General features: G+C 44.2%; 1 protein-coding gene across 6 annotated transcripts in view; it reads left to right on the top strand.

Moving 5' to 3' along the window:
* DOCK9 (dedicator of cytokinesis 9) overlaps nt 1–17,560 on the top strand; it is a 491,864-nt gene that overhangs the window by 278,654 nt on the left and 195,650 nt on the right. For all 6 annotated transcript variants that reach the window (XM_029604490.1, XM_029604488.1, XM_029604486.1 and 3 more), the window contains exons 10-15: nt 783–857; nt 2,359–2,499; nt 6,909–7,112; nt 7,772–7,894; nt 12,694–12,776; nt 13,128–13,250. In XM_029604490.1, coding sequence (XP_029460350.1) covers nt 783–857; nt 2,359–2,499; nt 6,909–7,112; nt 7,772–7,894; nt 12,694–12,776; nt 13,128–13,250 — 749 coding nt within the window. The remainder of the gene's footprint in view (nt 1–782; nt 858–2,358; nt 2,500–6,908; nt 7,113–7,771; nt 7,895–12,693; nt 12,777–13,127; nt 13,251–17,560) is intronic.

Below are 17,560 nucleotides of genomic sequence, written 5' to 3'. Positions count from 1 at the left end.
CTATTTATAAATTACCTAAACTACTATATGTACTACATTTATTAAAATATTTATACTGTGCATGTGTGTGTGTATATATTTATGTAAATATGCGCATATGCAGATGTATTAAACATTTAATAAATGGAAGAATACGCTGCAGGCTGTCGGGGTATAAAGTTATATGCACACGGGTGCTGGAGAACCTGCCTTTGCCCTCATGCCTTACGGGCGATACAGTATATTAATTCTATTTATATGTCTTTATACTGTCCATACCATAGTGCAGGGCGCTTCACTGCACGCACACACGGTCATATGATATTCCCTTTATTTTAAACATTGCTAAATGTTCTTCAGTGAGCCCCGGTGCATTATAAGGTGAGACTTGCTAACTTTCCATTTTACACGGCATGTATTCTTAGGCTGCCTTCACAGGTTTGGTGCTGGGGTGTCTGTTGCCCGTAGCAACTGATGTTGGTGGAGAAGGTGTCTCTGTATTTATTTGCAGCTTCCTTGCCAGTTCATATCTTAGCTCTATCAGCTCTCCTCCCAGTATTAATTTCCTGTTTCTTTCCCTGCTTTGGAAGAGAGCTCGTTGGTTGCCGCTGTGAGATTCAGAGATGCAACGCTGCTGTGGGGCTTCTCACTTCACTGATGTGTAACTTCTTTTTAACCTTTCAGGTGCAGCGTGCAACTTCAGTGTTTCATGCATAGTGAGGAGACAGCAGGCACCTTCTCAAATTAGGAATATTTTTATTATTCTCCTTGTAACACAACTTTTTTTCTTTTGCTTGCTGTAGAGTACCAGAGACGCAGAAACCAAACTCAAAAACGAAAACAGAGTAAAGCTCTTTGTCTTGGATTCAGATGCACAGGTTAGTGGAGTTTGAAGAGTGACCATGGAGCACGATGGAAACCTCAGCTGTCTTTAAAAAGCAGATATTGATCCCTGTCTGCACAGAGCTATGCTGCTTCAAACCACATTTTTCAAATATTTAAAATAAATAAATGTCTAAGTGTTACTTCTTCACCAGTTATACATGTCTGCTTATTTGGCCTCAGCGAATATAAAATTACTGGATGCTTGTTCTGCTACGGCTCTAAGAATATAAAAAAAAAAATTATACAAATGAAAAGCAAACCTGTTTTGCCGGAACCATTGTTAAATTGAAAGCAGCACAGCACAAAAGCTGTTAATAACCGCAATCTTCAGTCATCTTGCAGATTGGCAGTGAATGACTGCTAAGTTCTCTGACCAGAAAACCTGCTTCCTGTCCTTAAGGTTGGGGGATCCCACACATGAAAGATGATGGTTAGGGAATAGCTTTTAGGCCCAGCTTGACCTATTCCACTGGCCGTTGCGTGGTGCATCAGAGCCCATGGCAATTCACAATCTACCTTTCCTGATCTGCTCAGACAAAACAATTGGAAGTCTGTTGCATTCACAACTTACATGAGAAGTAATGTGCTGGACAGGGGGATGTATGTGCATTATTTCTTTGGTTTCGCTGCTAGCTCACCGCTTAGACAAAAATATTGCATGGATCATCGGCCGCCCGCCTTCTCGTTTTTTTGGGCAAGCAGGAGAATGAACGCAGGGCTCCCTGAGGGGCCGAGCGCACTGTTAACCTGCAGTCGGACGCGGGTAGAATAGGCGCTAATCAATCCCCTAATGCAATAAGTGGATTAGCGCATATTCAACGCGTGTCCAATGCAGAGTGAATCTAATAGCGCTCATCACATGCAAATGCACGTGAATGAGGCTATTAGACATTCTCGCCCGATGCAAAAAAAAGATGTGCGTCTCGGATGCACATTTAACTGTACTGTGGTTAATAGCTGTGTACAGAAAAGCAGAAAAAACAGCTTTTCTGTACTGCCTTCTACTAATATCGTTGATATTAAGTAGAATGAAAATAAAAGAAAGAAAAGTAAAAAAATAAAAATAAAGTCGGACCCATCACAAAAACAGACACCGAGTTTATCGGCATCAGTTTTCTACCGGTGGACAGCCATGAAAACAGACACCGATAAACCCAGCGTCTGTTCTCCTTACTGGCAGACGGCCGTCACGAAAACAGGTTGGGTTTGTGTTTGCAAGGAGGCGCTAGGGTCGCGCAAGCTGTGTAAATCCCATTGTGATAGTGTTGCACTGTGTAATTCCCCTCTGATCAGCCAAATCAGGCACACGATGAGTTGTAAGGTTTTCTCCCAGTATTTTGCTTTGGTCTCTCTGTGTAGCTCTGAATGTGAAAAGGTTATACTGAGGTGGGCATCTGATAGACAATAAAGCATTGCATTAAGAGACTAATTGCTGTACCACTTATATGAACTTGTAAAATGTGTACTTAACTTTTGCTCTTCTCTCTCCTGAAGAAACTTGACTTTTCAGGTATTGAGCCAGAAGTAAAGCCATTTGAAGAGAAATTTGGGAAACGCATTCTGGTGAAATGCAATGATTTAGCTTTTAATCTTCAGAGCTGTGTAGCTGAAAATGAAGAGGGACCCACAACTAATGTAAGTGACTTCTAGTAACATAGTAATATCGTAAGTGTTGGCAGAAAGACACAAATGGTCCAGGTTTTTGTAACTTTATTTTTTAGGGTAGTAACCCCTGCTCCCTGCGGGTTACCTCTGTGCCTTCTGTCCAGGATAGTAACCCCTGCTCCCTGCGGGTTACCTCTGTGCCTTCTGTCCAGGATAGTAACCCCTGCTCCCTGCGGGTTACCTCTGTGCCTTCTGTCCAGGATAGTAACCCCTGCTCCCTGCGGGTTACCTCTGTGCCTTCTGTCCAGGATAGTAACCCCTGCTCCCTGCGGGTTACCTCTGTGCCTTCTATCCAGGATAGTAACCCCTGCTCCCTGCGGGTTACCTCTGTGCCTTCTATCCAGGATAGTAACCCCCTGCTCCCTGCAGGTTACCCCTGTGCCTTCTGTCCAGGATAGTAACCCCTGCTCCCTGCGGGTTACCTCTGTGCCTTCTGTCCAGGATAGTAACCCTGCTCCCTGCGGGTACCCCTGTGCCTTCTGTCCAGGATAGTAACCCCTGCTCCCTGCGGGTTACCTCTGTGCCTTCTGTCCAGGATAGTAACCCCTGCTCCCTGCGGGTTACCCCTGTGCCTTCTGTCCAGGATAGTAACCCCTGCTCCCTGCGGGTTACCTCTGTGCCTTCTGTCCAGGATAGTAACCCCTGCTCCCTGCAGGTTACCTCTGTGCCTTCTGTCCAGGATAGTAACCCCTGCTCCCTGCAGGTTACCTCTGTGCCTTCTGTCCAGGATAGTAACCCCTGCTCCCTGCAGGTTACCCCTGTGCCTTCTGTCCAGGATAGTAACCCCTGCTCCCTGCGGGTTACCTCTGTGCCTTCTGTCCAGGATAGTAACCCCTGCTCCCTGCGGGTTACCTCTGTGCCTTCTGTCCAGGATAGTAACCCCTGCTCCCTGCGGGTTACCTCTGTGCCTTCTATCCAGGATAGTAACCCCTGCTCCCTGCAGGTTACCTCTGTGCCTTCTGTCCAGGATAGTAACCCCTGCTCCCTGCGGGTTACCTCTGTGCCTTCTGTCCAGGATAGTAACCCCTGCTCCCTGCAGGTTACCTCTGTGCCTTCTGTCCAGGATAGTAACCCCTGCTCCCTGCAGGTTACCTCTGTGCCTTCTATCCAGGATAGTAACCCCTGCTCCCTGCGGGTTACCTCTGTGCCTTCTGTCCAGGATAGTAACCCCTGCTCCCTGCAGGTTACCTCTGTGCCTTCTATCCAGGATAGTAACCCCTGCTCCCTGCAGGTTACCTCTGTGCCTTCTGTCCAGGATAGTAACCCCTGCTCCCTGCGGGTTATCCCTGTGCCTTCTGTCCAGGATAGTAACCCCTGCTCCCTGCGGGTTACCCCTGTGCCTTCTGTCCAGGATAGTAACCCCTGCTCCCTGAGGGTTAGCCCTGTGCCTTCTGTCCAGGATAGTAACCCCTGCTCCCTGCGGGTTACCTCTGTGCCTTCTGTCCAGGATAGTAACCCCTGCTCCCTGCGGGTTAGCCCTGTGCCTTCTGTCCAGGATAGTAACCCCTGCTCCCTGCGGGTTAGCCCTGTGCCTTCTGTCCAGGATAGTAACCCCTGCTCCCTGCGGGTTACCTCTGTGCCTTCTGTCCAGGATAGTAACCCCTGCTCCCTGCGGGTTACCCCTGTGCCTTCTGTCCAGGATAGTAACCCCTGCTCCCTGCAGGTTACCCTAGTTAACACAGAATAAACCTTTTCTTCATTTCCATCTCTAAGCACTAGGATCATCTTTGTTTATCCCATAAGAACATAAGAAAATGCCATACTGGGTCAGACCAAGGGTCCATCAAGCCCAGCATCCTGTTTCCAACAGAGGCCAATCCAGGCCATAAGAACCTGGCAAGTACCCAAAACGTATAATAAAGAAAGAGAAAATACATTGGTTACATGGCATGGACAGAGAAAGGTACATAACATTATATGCAGAGCGAACACAACTGATATACGCATATGTCTATTGGATACTATATACAATGTTTGGTTAAATTTGGTAACAAGGCATGTTCAGAGAGAGGTATGTAGCATTAAATGTAGAGGGTAGGTGGCTGTTGATATAATATAATATATGTATAAATATGTTAGGAACTATATACAAGGTCGTCATATTTAAATGCAGGAGATTATAATATCTCCCTACCCTTAGTTATTTCAAGCAGTGAGGTTGGTTGTCTAGGGGCAGTAAATGAAGAAAGTTGAGGTCTAGGGGTGGGGCGAGGGGGAGAGGGAAGGGCACCTTGTCTTCACAACCAATTCTGGGAGGGCATTCCTCGCATCCACCACCTTTTCCTTGATGAAATATTTCCTGCCATTATCCCTACCCTTTTTGAGTTTCATGTCATGACCCCGAGTTCTACAGCTTTCTTTCTCCCGTGTGGGTTCTGTTATTAGTCGATGGAACAGATTTCTTCCTTGCAGCAGATTCAAGATCTCCCTTCTTCTAGAAGACTGCATCCAGGATGTCCCAGTTGATATCCAACAGATTGAAACCCCCCTAGCAATAGCACTGTACATTTCACAGCAATTTTTTTGAATATTCTCCATTAAATCTCTATTCATTTCTGCTGTCTGTGGTGGAGGTCTGTGTATTACACCAATATAAATAGATATATTCCATTGCCTCTTTCCAGATTAACCCATAGTTCCTCCTCCTCCACCTCATAAGCCCTGCAATTCTCTTGCTTTAATATATATATATATATATATATATATCCCTTCCTTCTTACCTGCTCCTTCCTGACTAGATTGGTGCCCAGTATCATCATATCCCAGTTATGATTTTATGTGTACCACATCTCCGTGATGGCCACTTCATCTAAATCAACCTCCTGCATGACTGCCTCGAGATCCAGGTCGATTTTAAGTGTTGCACAAAAACCTCCCACATATGCATGTATGTGGCTCGTGCACGAGAAATGCGGATTTTAAAAAGCCACAAAATACACACGTATGTACCCGTGTGTGTGTGTGTGAGAGGAACAAGGGGGTTGGAAAGGGGTGGGGCGTTGGTGTCCGACGTGAGGCCAAGACTTGCACGCGTACCTCCGTATTTTAAAACCGAAAATTGCAGCACGCGTACACCAGATATCCATGTAACTTTACTGCTGCTCCTGGTGAGAAGTAAGTCTGTAGATCTCGCGTTTTAGGGCTTATAGAACGGGGTGAGGGGTCCGGGTCAGCTGGAGAGCGTGCAGGATGAAGGACTAGAGGGGTCTGAAAGACTTGGATATTAACTTGACAAACTGGTAGACTAATGTTTTAAAATCCACTGACACATGCGTGTAAAAACTGCCAGTCTTATGGAAGACATGCACGCAATAGCTGTGCTCAAGTAACCTTTTAAATTTAGGAGAATACTTACACATGGTTGGTGTGTTTTACAACATACTTGCACAAATGTGTGCACAATAAAATAAATAAATAAATAAATACAATTCCAGTGTTCCCTCTTCTTATTTTGTTCTTAGTCTGCATGGTTATATTGTAATTATTTCTTTGTTTTTCTTTTCCTTTAGCTGCATGCTTTCGTACTATATGGCTTTCTTATTTTGCTTTACAAGTAATGCTTGTATGTTTTGAAAATATAAATAGAGTTAAAAGTATTTTCGCTCGTGCGCTGCTACGTGTGTAAGCTCATTTTAAAATTACCGTCTTTGAGTATTAGTGCTCATAGCTTGCCAGATGTCCTTTTTCAAGTATTTACTGTTTTACTTACCTTAGAGTTTTGCTCACCCATCCCCGACAATTCCAGTTCAAAGCCCTGCTCAGGAAGTTTGCCGGTCTTTGTTGGACGTTACTGCACCCCTTCTTTGACAGGTGGACCTCATTTCTGCTCAGCAGTCCTAGGAAAAATTATCATGTCGTCTAGGAAGCCAGAACGCTCACCATCTACCCGGCCATTCGTTCACCTCCAGAACGTGAGCTGTATCCTTGCCACGTTACATGGCTACTTGTCGTCTGAGTGGAGGAGCAGCCTACTGGGTAGAGCAGTGGGTTATGAGCCAGGGAAGCTAGGGTTCAAATCCTACTGCCCTCCATTGCCTCATGTACAAACTTACTGGGTGATGCATCGAGCCGCGGTGGTGCTCGAACACACACTAAATGGGGACCCCCAACCCCTCCTGTGAAGAACATTGCAGTTTAGTGCATCCAGGCCTTAGATTGTAAGCCCTCAGGGAATAGGGAAATACCCTCAGTGCATGAATATAATCTGCTTTGAGGTGCCAAAAAGCGAAATATTAAAGAAAGAAAGAGAAAAATAATTCGGTAACGGTGTTCATTTTATAAGCACTAACTTGGAAATGATGACATTGTTTTCTGTCACATGTTGGCACTTGCTTCATCTGTTGACAACCAAGTGACCAGCAGTGTTTTGTGTTGCTCAGGTGGAGCCTTTCTTTGTCACTTTGTCACTGTTCGACATCAAGAATAACCGCAAGATTTCTGCAGACTTCCACGTGGACTTGAACCATCCTTCTGTGAGGCAAATGGTAGCGAGCAGCTCTCAGCAGCTGGCAAACGGCCGGGGGGATTGTTCCCACCGAATCCCGAATGTTATTCCGGAGACCATGCTGCAGTATCCAAAGCAGGTGAAGAAACCCACTGATAGCGTCAATGCATAGAGGAGCTCATGGTGTTATGGTAGCTGGTCCTCATGTATCTTTATTTTTAAGCATATAGTTGTGTTTTCCCCCTCCATTTAATCTGCAAATATAACTAATCTGATGAAGGTTTTATGTAAAGGTTATCATTGCCTGTGCTCTCATGAGATGCTAGCAGCTTCATAGCTGTCTGCGCTGTAGTTTTTAACTCTGATCTTTGAGACCCACATCAAAACTTTTTGTAAAATCAAGGGGGTGCACTCCCAAACCAGAATTGCCAGGGTCACATTTTTGGCCATTGTTCTATACTGTGGATGATGGAAAACTATCACGCCTCAGATTTTCAGGTGCTGCCTCTAGCAATACTGCCAATAGGCATTAAGCTTGGAAAATGATGCTGGACTACAGCTTAGCTCCCTGAGCTGATTTTCCTAATAGTGCTTCATTTTACAACCCTACCTACAAGTTTAAAGATTGATTGATAGTTGCAATATAGCATTTGCTACTGTAATGCTTGCATTTTTGCTGATTTTATGAATAATCAGTGAGCATATGTTGTGCGTGTATATATATATATATATATATATATATATATATATATATATATATATATATATATATGCCAACATTTTTTTTTTCTGTTTTAGGGAATATTCTCCGTCACATGTCCACATCCAGATATATTCCTGGTAGCCAGAATAGAAAAAGTTCTCCAGGGAAGCATCACACATTGTGCTGAACCTTACATGAAAAGTACAGATTCATCCAAGGTACCTTATGTTGTCTATTTAGAAAATGCTGAAAAGTAAAACAAATTGACCTGTATTTAAAAATGTTTATATACTGCTTTTACAATGTAAAATTAATCGGAACGATTTACGTATAGAACATGCATAATAGTAACATAAATTCTCAAACAATGTGGTATAAGAAAACTAATTTAACAAACAAAACATAAAAATAAAACTACTAAAAAATATTTAATTTAATCTAAATACTCAAGTACCAAACCGCATAAAAGTAAGTCGCTTTCGGGGGGTGAGGGAGATGCAAAAGGATAATGAAAGATATGGATTAAGTCTGTTCTGATACTGGAATCATAAAGGCAACTTGCCTTTAAGATTCCAGTATCTCCCCCTCATTATCAAGTATGTTTTTAAAGATTTCTTGAATTGTTGTGAATTTGATATTTGACGAAGAAAATTTGGCAGAGAATTCCAGATGGATGGGCCAGCAACAGAGAAGGCTCTTTTTCGTGTAATGTCCAGCCTTGCAAGATGGACTGAAGGAATATCCAGCAAAGTTTTTGTTAAAGATCTTAGATGTCGTGTCCGTTTGTAAATTTGGAAAAATGGAGCATGGGCAAGTTGAGGATTGGTTGTATATAAGTGAGTGAATTATGGACAATGTTTTATATTGAATTCTAAATTTTATGGGAAGCCAGTGGAAGGAACAGAGAATTGGAGATATTTGGTTTCTTAAAGAGGTACTAGATAGTGTACGGGCAGCAGCATTCTGGACTAATTGCAGAGGCCGAACGGCAGAATCAGGTAAGCCCAGATAGAGTACGTTGCAGTAATCGAGTTGCTGTTCAGTTCTTCCTCGATAAGCAGGTACAAATTAAACATAATAGCCTCAATATTCAAAATGATCCCTTTACGTAAGTTAGCTGAAGAAGTTATCTGGCTGTCTTACGTGGGTTATTTAGTACGGCTTTGCTGCTGAGTATGTGTGTACAAATCGCTACTTAGCTGGATAAGTTATAGCTGCTGTATGGCAGGTCTAACATCCACTTAACCTAACCGGGTAAGTCCAAATATCAGCACTTATCCAGTTAACTAGCTCTCCCCTGATCCATCCATTGCCTGACCCCAAAATATCAGACACTCTACTTAGATAAATTTTTATCCGGCTACGTGGCAGCTGCTGAGTATAGCCAGATATTCAGCACCTACCATTTAGCTGGATAAATTGCCACTTATCCAGCTAAGAAGCTCTAAATTTCAGCCTCAGCAAGTGTGAGCCCAACTGTCTTAGTGAATATTTTTTGTGCCGTCTTAAGTCCTGTAAACCAGAGGGGGAGGTTGGAACCTCTTCTGTTCAAGATGGATGAAATTTTCCCCCAGTGTAGCTGTTCAAAACTCAGAGGCTTCTGTTTAATCCCAAGAGCTTCCAGCAGTAAGAGTAAGCCCCTTCCTCAAAGTAGATTTGTTATCTCCAGGGGAATCCTGTGATGGATTCCCCCTTCAGATTAATGGGGATCTCCCCCTCATTATCAGAATCATGGCTCACTGTACCCCCTTGGTCTGAGGAGGAGGAAGTTTCAATGGGGATCCATTCATACGGAATTTGCCTCAGTATACCTGTCCTCCAGAAGACCCTTGGATAAGCTTGTGAAGACACTGTCCATTATGGTCAGGAAAGACCTGAGAGCGGATCTTTGGGCTTTTTTAATTTCTTCAACCTCCAGCAGCCTTTGCATCCATTCCATTGTATAGACTCCTCAAGTACTGACAGATGAGGATGTAACAGACGCTGATATCATGGCTTCCAGTGGCATGGGAGCTTGACCTAAAGTATAAGGTGCAGGCTTCCTCAGGGTTGGGTTGTTAAGCCATTGTTGCACTCGGTAGCAGTGGAATTGGTGAAGTGTAAAGTGCGCTCTCTTGGTCATTTTAACACGTCTCCTTGGAAGGACCTACAATGTTGGATGTGTTTGGAAAAAGGTCTTCCAGGGATCCACACTTAGCGCTTGGATTGGTACACGTGATACTTCTCACTCATATGCACGTAGGGGCCTTCGGTGGGCTCTCCGAAGCCAGTGGTGTAAGCTCTATCAACAGTTATCCCATCACATTTCTGACTCCTGAGATGAGAGCATCCTTTCAGTAGTAGATGAAGTTGGAGCTTCTAAAGGAAAGGTCTCTCATTTTGTGTCCCATTACATCAAGCGACATTGTCCACTGACTTTCCCACCAAGGGGAGGGGAATGCACACCAGAGTGATATGGGCCCCAAGTATCACAGTATTTAGGGGAGAGTAATCTACAAATCAACCTTCTAGAGCTGCATATTATCTGCTGTGCTTTAAGGGCTTTTTCTCACCTTCTTTTGGGCAAGAGAATCTTGATACAAATGGATAGGTAGGTAGCTGTGCTTTTAATAGACAGGGAGGCACGGGCTCATAAGCCCTCTTCCAGTAGGCCTGCTAAATCTGGTCACAGGCCAAACACCACAACGCCCATTTCCAAACAACCTACCTGCCAGGAATCCAAAATACTTTAGCGAACTGCCTCAGAAGAATGCTGCAGCCACATGAGTGGTCCTTGGATCCAAGAGGTCATGGATGACTTGTTCAGTAGGGAAATGCCTGTGATTAACCTGTTCACATTGGAGGACAACAGGTCAAAGTTCTGGTGCATTCATCCAAGAATCTGCAGATCCAATCCTGATGCTTTTGTGCTGAGCTAAAGCACCAATCTACTATATGCATACCCACTGAATTCTCTCGTTGCCAAGAGTGTTCAGGCTTTTCAGGACAAAGCAAGGTTAATTCTCATAGACTTGACTTGGTCTTAGAAGGTCTAGTGTCCATATCTCGTCCATCTGTCAATGATGTCTCTGTCTCTTATCACATAGGAGAATGGCATGCTCAGTGTAGCCTGTATAGCCTTAGACCAGAAGATCCTACAGTTTCAGATGGAATAAGTTTTCAATATAGTGTTGAAGCAACTAGCTGGATCATTTCTCCTGTGACATTAATGGACCAGTATCTGATTCTCAGCATCTTTTCAGTTAAGATTCATCTCTGTGCCATTGCCACGTATCACCAGCAGGTGAGAGCTTCTGATCTCCCTCCATGCTTTCAGTTATAATGAAAAAGATCTGTGATGATGTAAATCACTGATCAGTAAACCTCCAGTTCCTTGGGACCTCTGTGTATTCATTCAACTCATGAAACCTCCCTTCGAGCCTGTGGAGTTTGTGGAATTGAAGAACCTCAGTTGTAAAGTATTTTCTTGTTGCCATTACTTGTGCATGAAGAATGAGCTATTTATTATGTTGTCTGCTTTATTTCTGAGACCACATGCCCACAGGGGAGAAAGGGCTCTTCACTTCTTGGACTGCAAGAGAGCCCGAGCATACATTACTTGAGAAAATCTCCGTCAAGCTTCTCAATTGTTCATATCCTTTGATCCCAATAGATTGGGAAGGACAGTTGATGAAAGAATTTTAATTGTCTGGTGAACCATATAGCTTACTGTTTCATGCTGGCTGTCTTACAGATTATAGACTGTCAAAGCTCATCAAGTGAGAACCATACCAACTTCAGTGGCTCATCTCAGGGCCACTTCCATGGAAGATATCCATAGCTGCTACTTGGGTGTCAATTCACTTCTTTATGCTCCACTATTGTCTGGACAACATGTCTCAAAATGACAATAACTGTGGACAAACAGTTTAGTGCAGCCTATTCACCTAGTTGTCCACTCCCCACTGGTGAGATCTGAGTTGTCTAAGAATTTTTCTCGCCAGTGCAACCCTCAGTTCAGGCCTCCTCATGCATTCTGGCTAATTTTGCTTATTTGTAAACAGGGTTCTTTGTAGACAACAGGATGAATTAGCATCACTTGTTCCCTGTTCATTTCCCTGGAGCATCGAAGACCTTGCTGAAGTTAAGCTCTGGAAACCCCTTCCTCTCTTGAGCGTACGTGGGAGCTTCCTCACATGCTTAGTAGTCCTTTTTTTTTCTGAGCTGTGAGATGTCGGCCCTGTGTTATGACTAATTCTTCCTGCTATCTATGGAGAACCCTGTTTACCGGTAAGCAAACTTGCTTTCTTAGTAGGGGAAAATTGAATTTAGCATGTGGTATTGTTGGCAGTTCCTGAAAACAGGTGTTCTTATGCCCTAAGGAGCTGAGCTTTACTTTTCAAAAGGCTTCCTGTCATTCTGCATCATTGTTGGACTGTTTTAGAAAAGAGGCCTTTCATGTTTTATAAGTCCTCCCTGGTGATATCTTACTTTGTTTGCTAGTTAAATATTCATGAAGGTTAAATATTTATGGATTTTTTTTATAGTACCTTTCCATGTTTGTTTTTGATGCAGGCTTGTTTATATTGCAGGCTTTCTCAGGCCTGCACACTCTAAGCATGTTGACTGGTAAAATAGCAATCTTTTTTTTTTTTTATCGATTTTACTTTGTATCTTATTTGAAATATGCAAGAATTTAATGACTACAGAAATTGGAATACTAGTTCATAGCTGAAATTGCCTTATCAAGTTTAAAAAAAAATGTATTGAGGATAATTCTGAAGCTCAGAGTTTTTAAAGAATTGTGTGTTTGTCTTGCATTTCTCCATTTAAGCTCTCTCTACCATATTTCATCCTTTTCAATGCTTTCCGGCCCTGATTCCAGAAACCTAAATCGGTCTTCTTTCTTACTTTCAGTAAAACTATCCTTCAGTAGTCCTTGCTGCTTCCCAGACCATTGTTTTTTTCTTACTGAATTCTGCAAAACAATTTGCCTAATATGCTCCATACACTTGTTTTTCTTTTTGATGTATGGCAGGTTGCACAAAAGGTGTTGAAAAATGCTAAGCAGGCGTGCCACAGGCTTGGACAGTACCGAATGCCCTTTGCTTGGGCTGCAAGGTAAGAGATCAGCCTCACTTTTGTGGTTTCATGTTTTTGAGGCAGGGTATAATCCTTAGGCATTCTCCACATACCGCTTTAATCTTAGATAAAAATTGCCAGGATACGTATAATGCAAATTCTATAGGTACCCGACATAATTAATGCAAATTATTTGCCTCTTATTGTTCTAAGCTACTTTCCTCCTTTTTTTAAATATATTTCTGTAATAGGAGCTGGGTGTTAGATTACATTAATCAGAACGGGCACTGATTTACCTTTTCTGATCTTTATTTTCTTATGTCTTATATCGAGCCTAAATGTGAAAACCCTGTATCCTAGTAATTGGTGGTGTTGGATTTCTATTTGCAGGACTTTGTTTAAGGATACCTTGGGGACCCTGGACAAAAGTGCAAGATTTTCTGCTATCTACAAACAAGACAGCAACAAGCTGTCAAATGAAGATATGCTGAAGCTATTAGCTGATTTCAGAAAGTGAGTTTTCAACCTTCTATCAATTAAAGCAAGGGTTCCCAATCTTTCAGGGAACATGGACCCCTTTTCAGGTCTTTACCCACATAAAAAGTTTTGAAAATTATCTTCCCTGAAAACTGATCCTCTTTCAACTGCTCTTCATTTATATTTTATTTTCTTTTATGATTCTTACAGACACCTACAGAAAATGAAGTCACTAAATTTAAATTTTAGAAAAAGCAAAATAGCCTGCTTTTCAAAGGGAAGAAGGCTTGTGAGACCTCTGTCTATCTTCCTAAATAACTTTTGTGTTATGTCCATATCTGGGTATTCTGTTCCTCCCTCCTTGATACATGGCAGTCACTTTCCCTTCTTCCCTAAGTGACCTCAGTCTGCTAGTATTCTCCGTCTCCAGCGGATGGTGGGTGTGCATCTCCCCATTGGGGATTGCTCCATTATAAAGAAAAGGAGAATTCAGGAAACAAATTTTCCCCAGTCTCCTGCGGCGATACCACTTGGACCCTCCCACAATTGAGAATTCCTGAGGTGACTTCCATGGTCCCTCAGATGAGTTCCTTGGTCCATTGGCTGATATCAGTCAGCGTGGACTTAGCTGATTGTGCAGCTGAAAGCAGCGGGTGCAGGAAGCCGAGCGCAGCGGTGACAGCACAAGCCCTCTCCCCCGGCAGCTGGAGACAGTCTCTGTACTCAGCCGGGTAGGGCTGAGCTCTGGAAAGTTTCTTTAAAAAAAATTATATATATATATATATATATATATATATATATAAATCAATCAATCTCTGGACTTAGGAAGGGCTTTCTCCTCCCCCAGTCTCGGTGCACTGGTCCGAAATTTGTCCCACTCCGTGGAAGGTCGAGAGTCATGGGCAGCCTGGTGGGTTGTGCATCCTCCTTCGAGGCTTTTTCCTGCGTGCCGTGTGGTAGGCCGCAATGGCTTTTCGCATGCTTACTGCCCTCTACAGGATTGTCAGTCGGGCATGTGCATCTAGCTGTGCGTCCAGTGGTGCGCTCCATTTTTGGGTGCATGATCTGGCCTTGTAGTCTGTATGCCCACGTTAAGCGCTTTTTCCCTGCACTCAAGTGATATTGTGTGTTTAGGGATTTTTTGCGCTTAACTTTTTGGCCACCTAGGTATGCGTGCTTACTTATTGGACATACAATTTTTTCATGCCTAGTTGAGCGCGTAATATTAAAAACAAAACAGCTAGACACATGACTCTGACCACCACTCAATGCATTGTTGACTATAATGGCGCCTGTAACTCAGAAGGCGGAGCATCTTTCTCTTTGCACTGCTTGTCATATTTGGGAATCTCAGCCTGAAGTGCCCGCTGATTTGTGCCCGCTGATTTGTGCCAGCACTGTTTTGGAGGCTCAGGGGGAATTGTCTTCCTCTGATTTCCCCGCTTGTGGGTCTGGGTAAAGATGACTCGGGGGAATGCCTTTATTTAGTTCTCTCCTAACTGGTTCCTTAGCAGGGGGAAGGTAGCTCAGTAAGTACTCCTCAAGCATCTCCTGGTTTGGATTCTTCTACTTATTCATGGATGGAATTTTTCCAAGGGTTGCAATCCTTTCTTCGGGCGCAGTCCTTGGCCCTGTCCAATGATCCTCAGGAGAGGCACAGGTAGGAACCTTGCCTGGACCTTCGATCAAGTGCCGGAGCACCCCTATAGTGGCAGTAGAACCTCTGGATGGGAGGATCCAGATGGCACAGATGATACCGATCCTGCCTCTCTTGAGGATAGTAAAACTATGTTGCGGTTCTTTCATAAAGATGAACTGCCAGATCCCTGGGGTAGATTTAGTGTCTGAGCCAAAGAGAAATCCCATTTTGGTTTCCTTGTTTTTTCGCTATGATGGAGGCCATTCAAGAATTGATTGATCTTGAGTGGAGCACCCCAGAGGCTCATTTCAAAGTGGGTCGGATTTTGGAAGGCCTGTACCCTCTGGATCCAGTGGTAAGAGAGCACTTATGTTTGCAGTCTCCAAGTGGACCACTATTCCTGTGGAAGGAGGTGTGGCTTTGAAGGATGCTCATGATAAAAAGATTGAGACTATACTTAACCAAGCATTTGAAGCTTCTTTTTGTTTGGTAGCTTGCTTTTGTTTGCTTCCCTCCCAGGAGGTCTATGACTCTGGGGTAAATTCCAGGGCAGTTATGGAACCTGCTGCCTTTTTGACAGATGTAGGCTGTGATTTGGTCCACACTTCAGCTAGAGGGATGGTTTCAGTAGTGGTGGCCAGGCATCAAGGTTGAAAAATTGGCCAACCAATGCAACAAAGTTTCCCTTTCACAGCTCACTTTTCTTTGGCAGGGAGTTGGAGAAACTGGCCAGTAAGTGGGGCAAACCTCCAGTTCCTCGTTTTCCGGAGGATAAGAAGCTGGTGCAGTTTACCCAGCGTGACAGGTCATGCTAGGGGATACAAGCATTTTTGCCCTTACACAGCAGCATCCTTTGAGGACTCAACATTTTGGTAGGTCTCAGTCCTTTCATCCTGTCACCCCAGACCTCCCAATGAAGTTTTGATGACCCTTCCCCGGAAGGGGAAGGGTCTTTCTTTTATCGGAGGTGGGTTGAAATCACATTGGATCAGTAGGTCCTGGAGGTGATACAAGAAGGATATGCAATGGAGTTTCGCAGTGTTCCTTGGGACGCATTCATAGAGTCTTCCTGCCACTCCCCACAGAAGAAGCGGGCAATGGAGAGTACATCGACAAGGCTCCTCAGTCTGAAGGCTGTGGTCCTTGTGCCCCCATCTCAAGAAAATATGGGGCGATATTCCATTTATTTTGTTGTGCCAAAGGAGAGGGCTCTTTTCTTCCCATCCTGGACCTCAAAGGCATCAACCATCATCTGGAAATGAAGCATTTTTGAATGAAGACCTTGTGCAGCAACTAGAACTTTGCTTCCTGCAGTTTGCCATTCTGGGACTCTACTTTCGGTTTTAGGCTCTGCCCTTTGGTTTGGCCACCGCTCCCAGAACCTTTTCCAAAGTAATGGTGATGGTTATGGCAGAGTTAGGAGAGGATGGAATCCTGGTACATCTGTATTTGGACGACTGGTTAATTCGCACCAGGCTGCTGGAAGAGAGCCACCTGGAGACTTGCAAGGCGATTTCACTGTTGCAGGAGGTCGGCTGGATGGTGAACCTAGCCAAAAGTAGTCTTCAGCCTACTCAGTTGTTGGAATTACCTGGGGGTTCGATTTGACACAAAGCAGGGCAAGGTTTTCCTGCTGGAAGCTCGAATTCAGATGTTGCTAGCTCAACTCCATCTGTTGTTGAACACATTCTGTGTCTGACTGTGTGGTCTTACCTGCAGGTGCTTGTGGCTTAATGGTGAATCTGGAAATGGTACCGTGGGTGGGGGTGCATTTGCGTCCTCTCCACAGTCTCAGGACTATTTGGTTCGGCTCTTCCTTCCGATTGAGGTCTCATCTCAACTGCAGTGGTGGCTGCGGGTGGATCATCTATAGAGGGGAGTTTCCCTACCTCCGCTGGACTGGCTAGTTCTGACAACGGATACGAGTCTCCTGGGACGGGGAGCTCACTTTCAGGAACTGACAGCGCAAGAGGTGCTGGAGTGCAGAGGAGTCTCTCTGGAACATCAATCGGCTGGAAGCCAGCTGGTATGTTTACAGCTCGGAGACAAGCTGCAGGATTGATCAGTTCAAGTAACGTCGGACAGTGTAGTGACTGTGGCCTACACCAATTGGCAGAAAAGTACCAACAAGTGTTGCAGGAAATAAATCCACTTATGGAATGGGCAGAGGGACATCTCCAGATGATCTCAGGCCCACACATTGTAGGCAAAGACGTAAGAACAGACTTTCTCAGCAGGGAGAATCTAGACCCAGGAGAGTGGGCATTGTCATACAAGTTTCAGCTGATTCAGGATCTCTGGGGTCTCCCATTACTAGACCTGTTGCCGACTCTGCACAATTCAAAAGTTCCAGGATTCTTCAGCTGCAGAAGAGATCCAAAGTCATTGGGGATCGATGCCCTAGTGCAGGACTGGACAGAAGATGTTGCTGTATGCCTTTTCTCCATGGTCTTTGTTGGGCAGACTGATTCAAAGGATCGCATGCCACAGAGGGGTGGTGCTATTGGTCACTCCAGATTGACCGAGGTGCCCATTGTATGCAGATCTGCGGAGACTCCTGGTGGATTTGCCTCTTTGACTTCCAGCACACAAGGATATGTTGTAGCAGGGGCCTGTTCTTCACGAAGATGCGACTCTGTTTTGTCTTACAGTTTGGTTCATGAGAGGGCTCACTTACTGAAACGTGGATACTCTGCAGCAATGATTT

Source organism: Rhinatrema bivittatum, chromosome 5 (assembly GCF_901001135.1).
Source record: "Rhinatrema bivittatum chromosome 5, aRhiBiv1.1, whole genome shotgun sequence".
Taxonomy (NCBI): domain Eukaryota; kingdom Metazoa; phylum Chordata; class Amphibia; order Gymnophiona; family Rhinatrematidae; genus Rhinatrema; species Rhinatrema bivittatum.
Note: the sequence above shows the minus strand (reverse complement) of the source record. Positions and strands in the feature narration are given on the sequence as shown.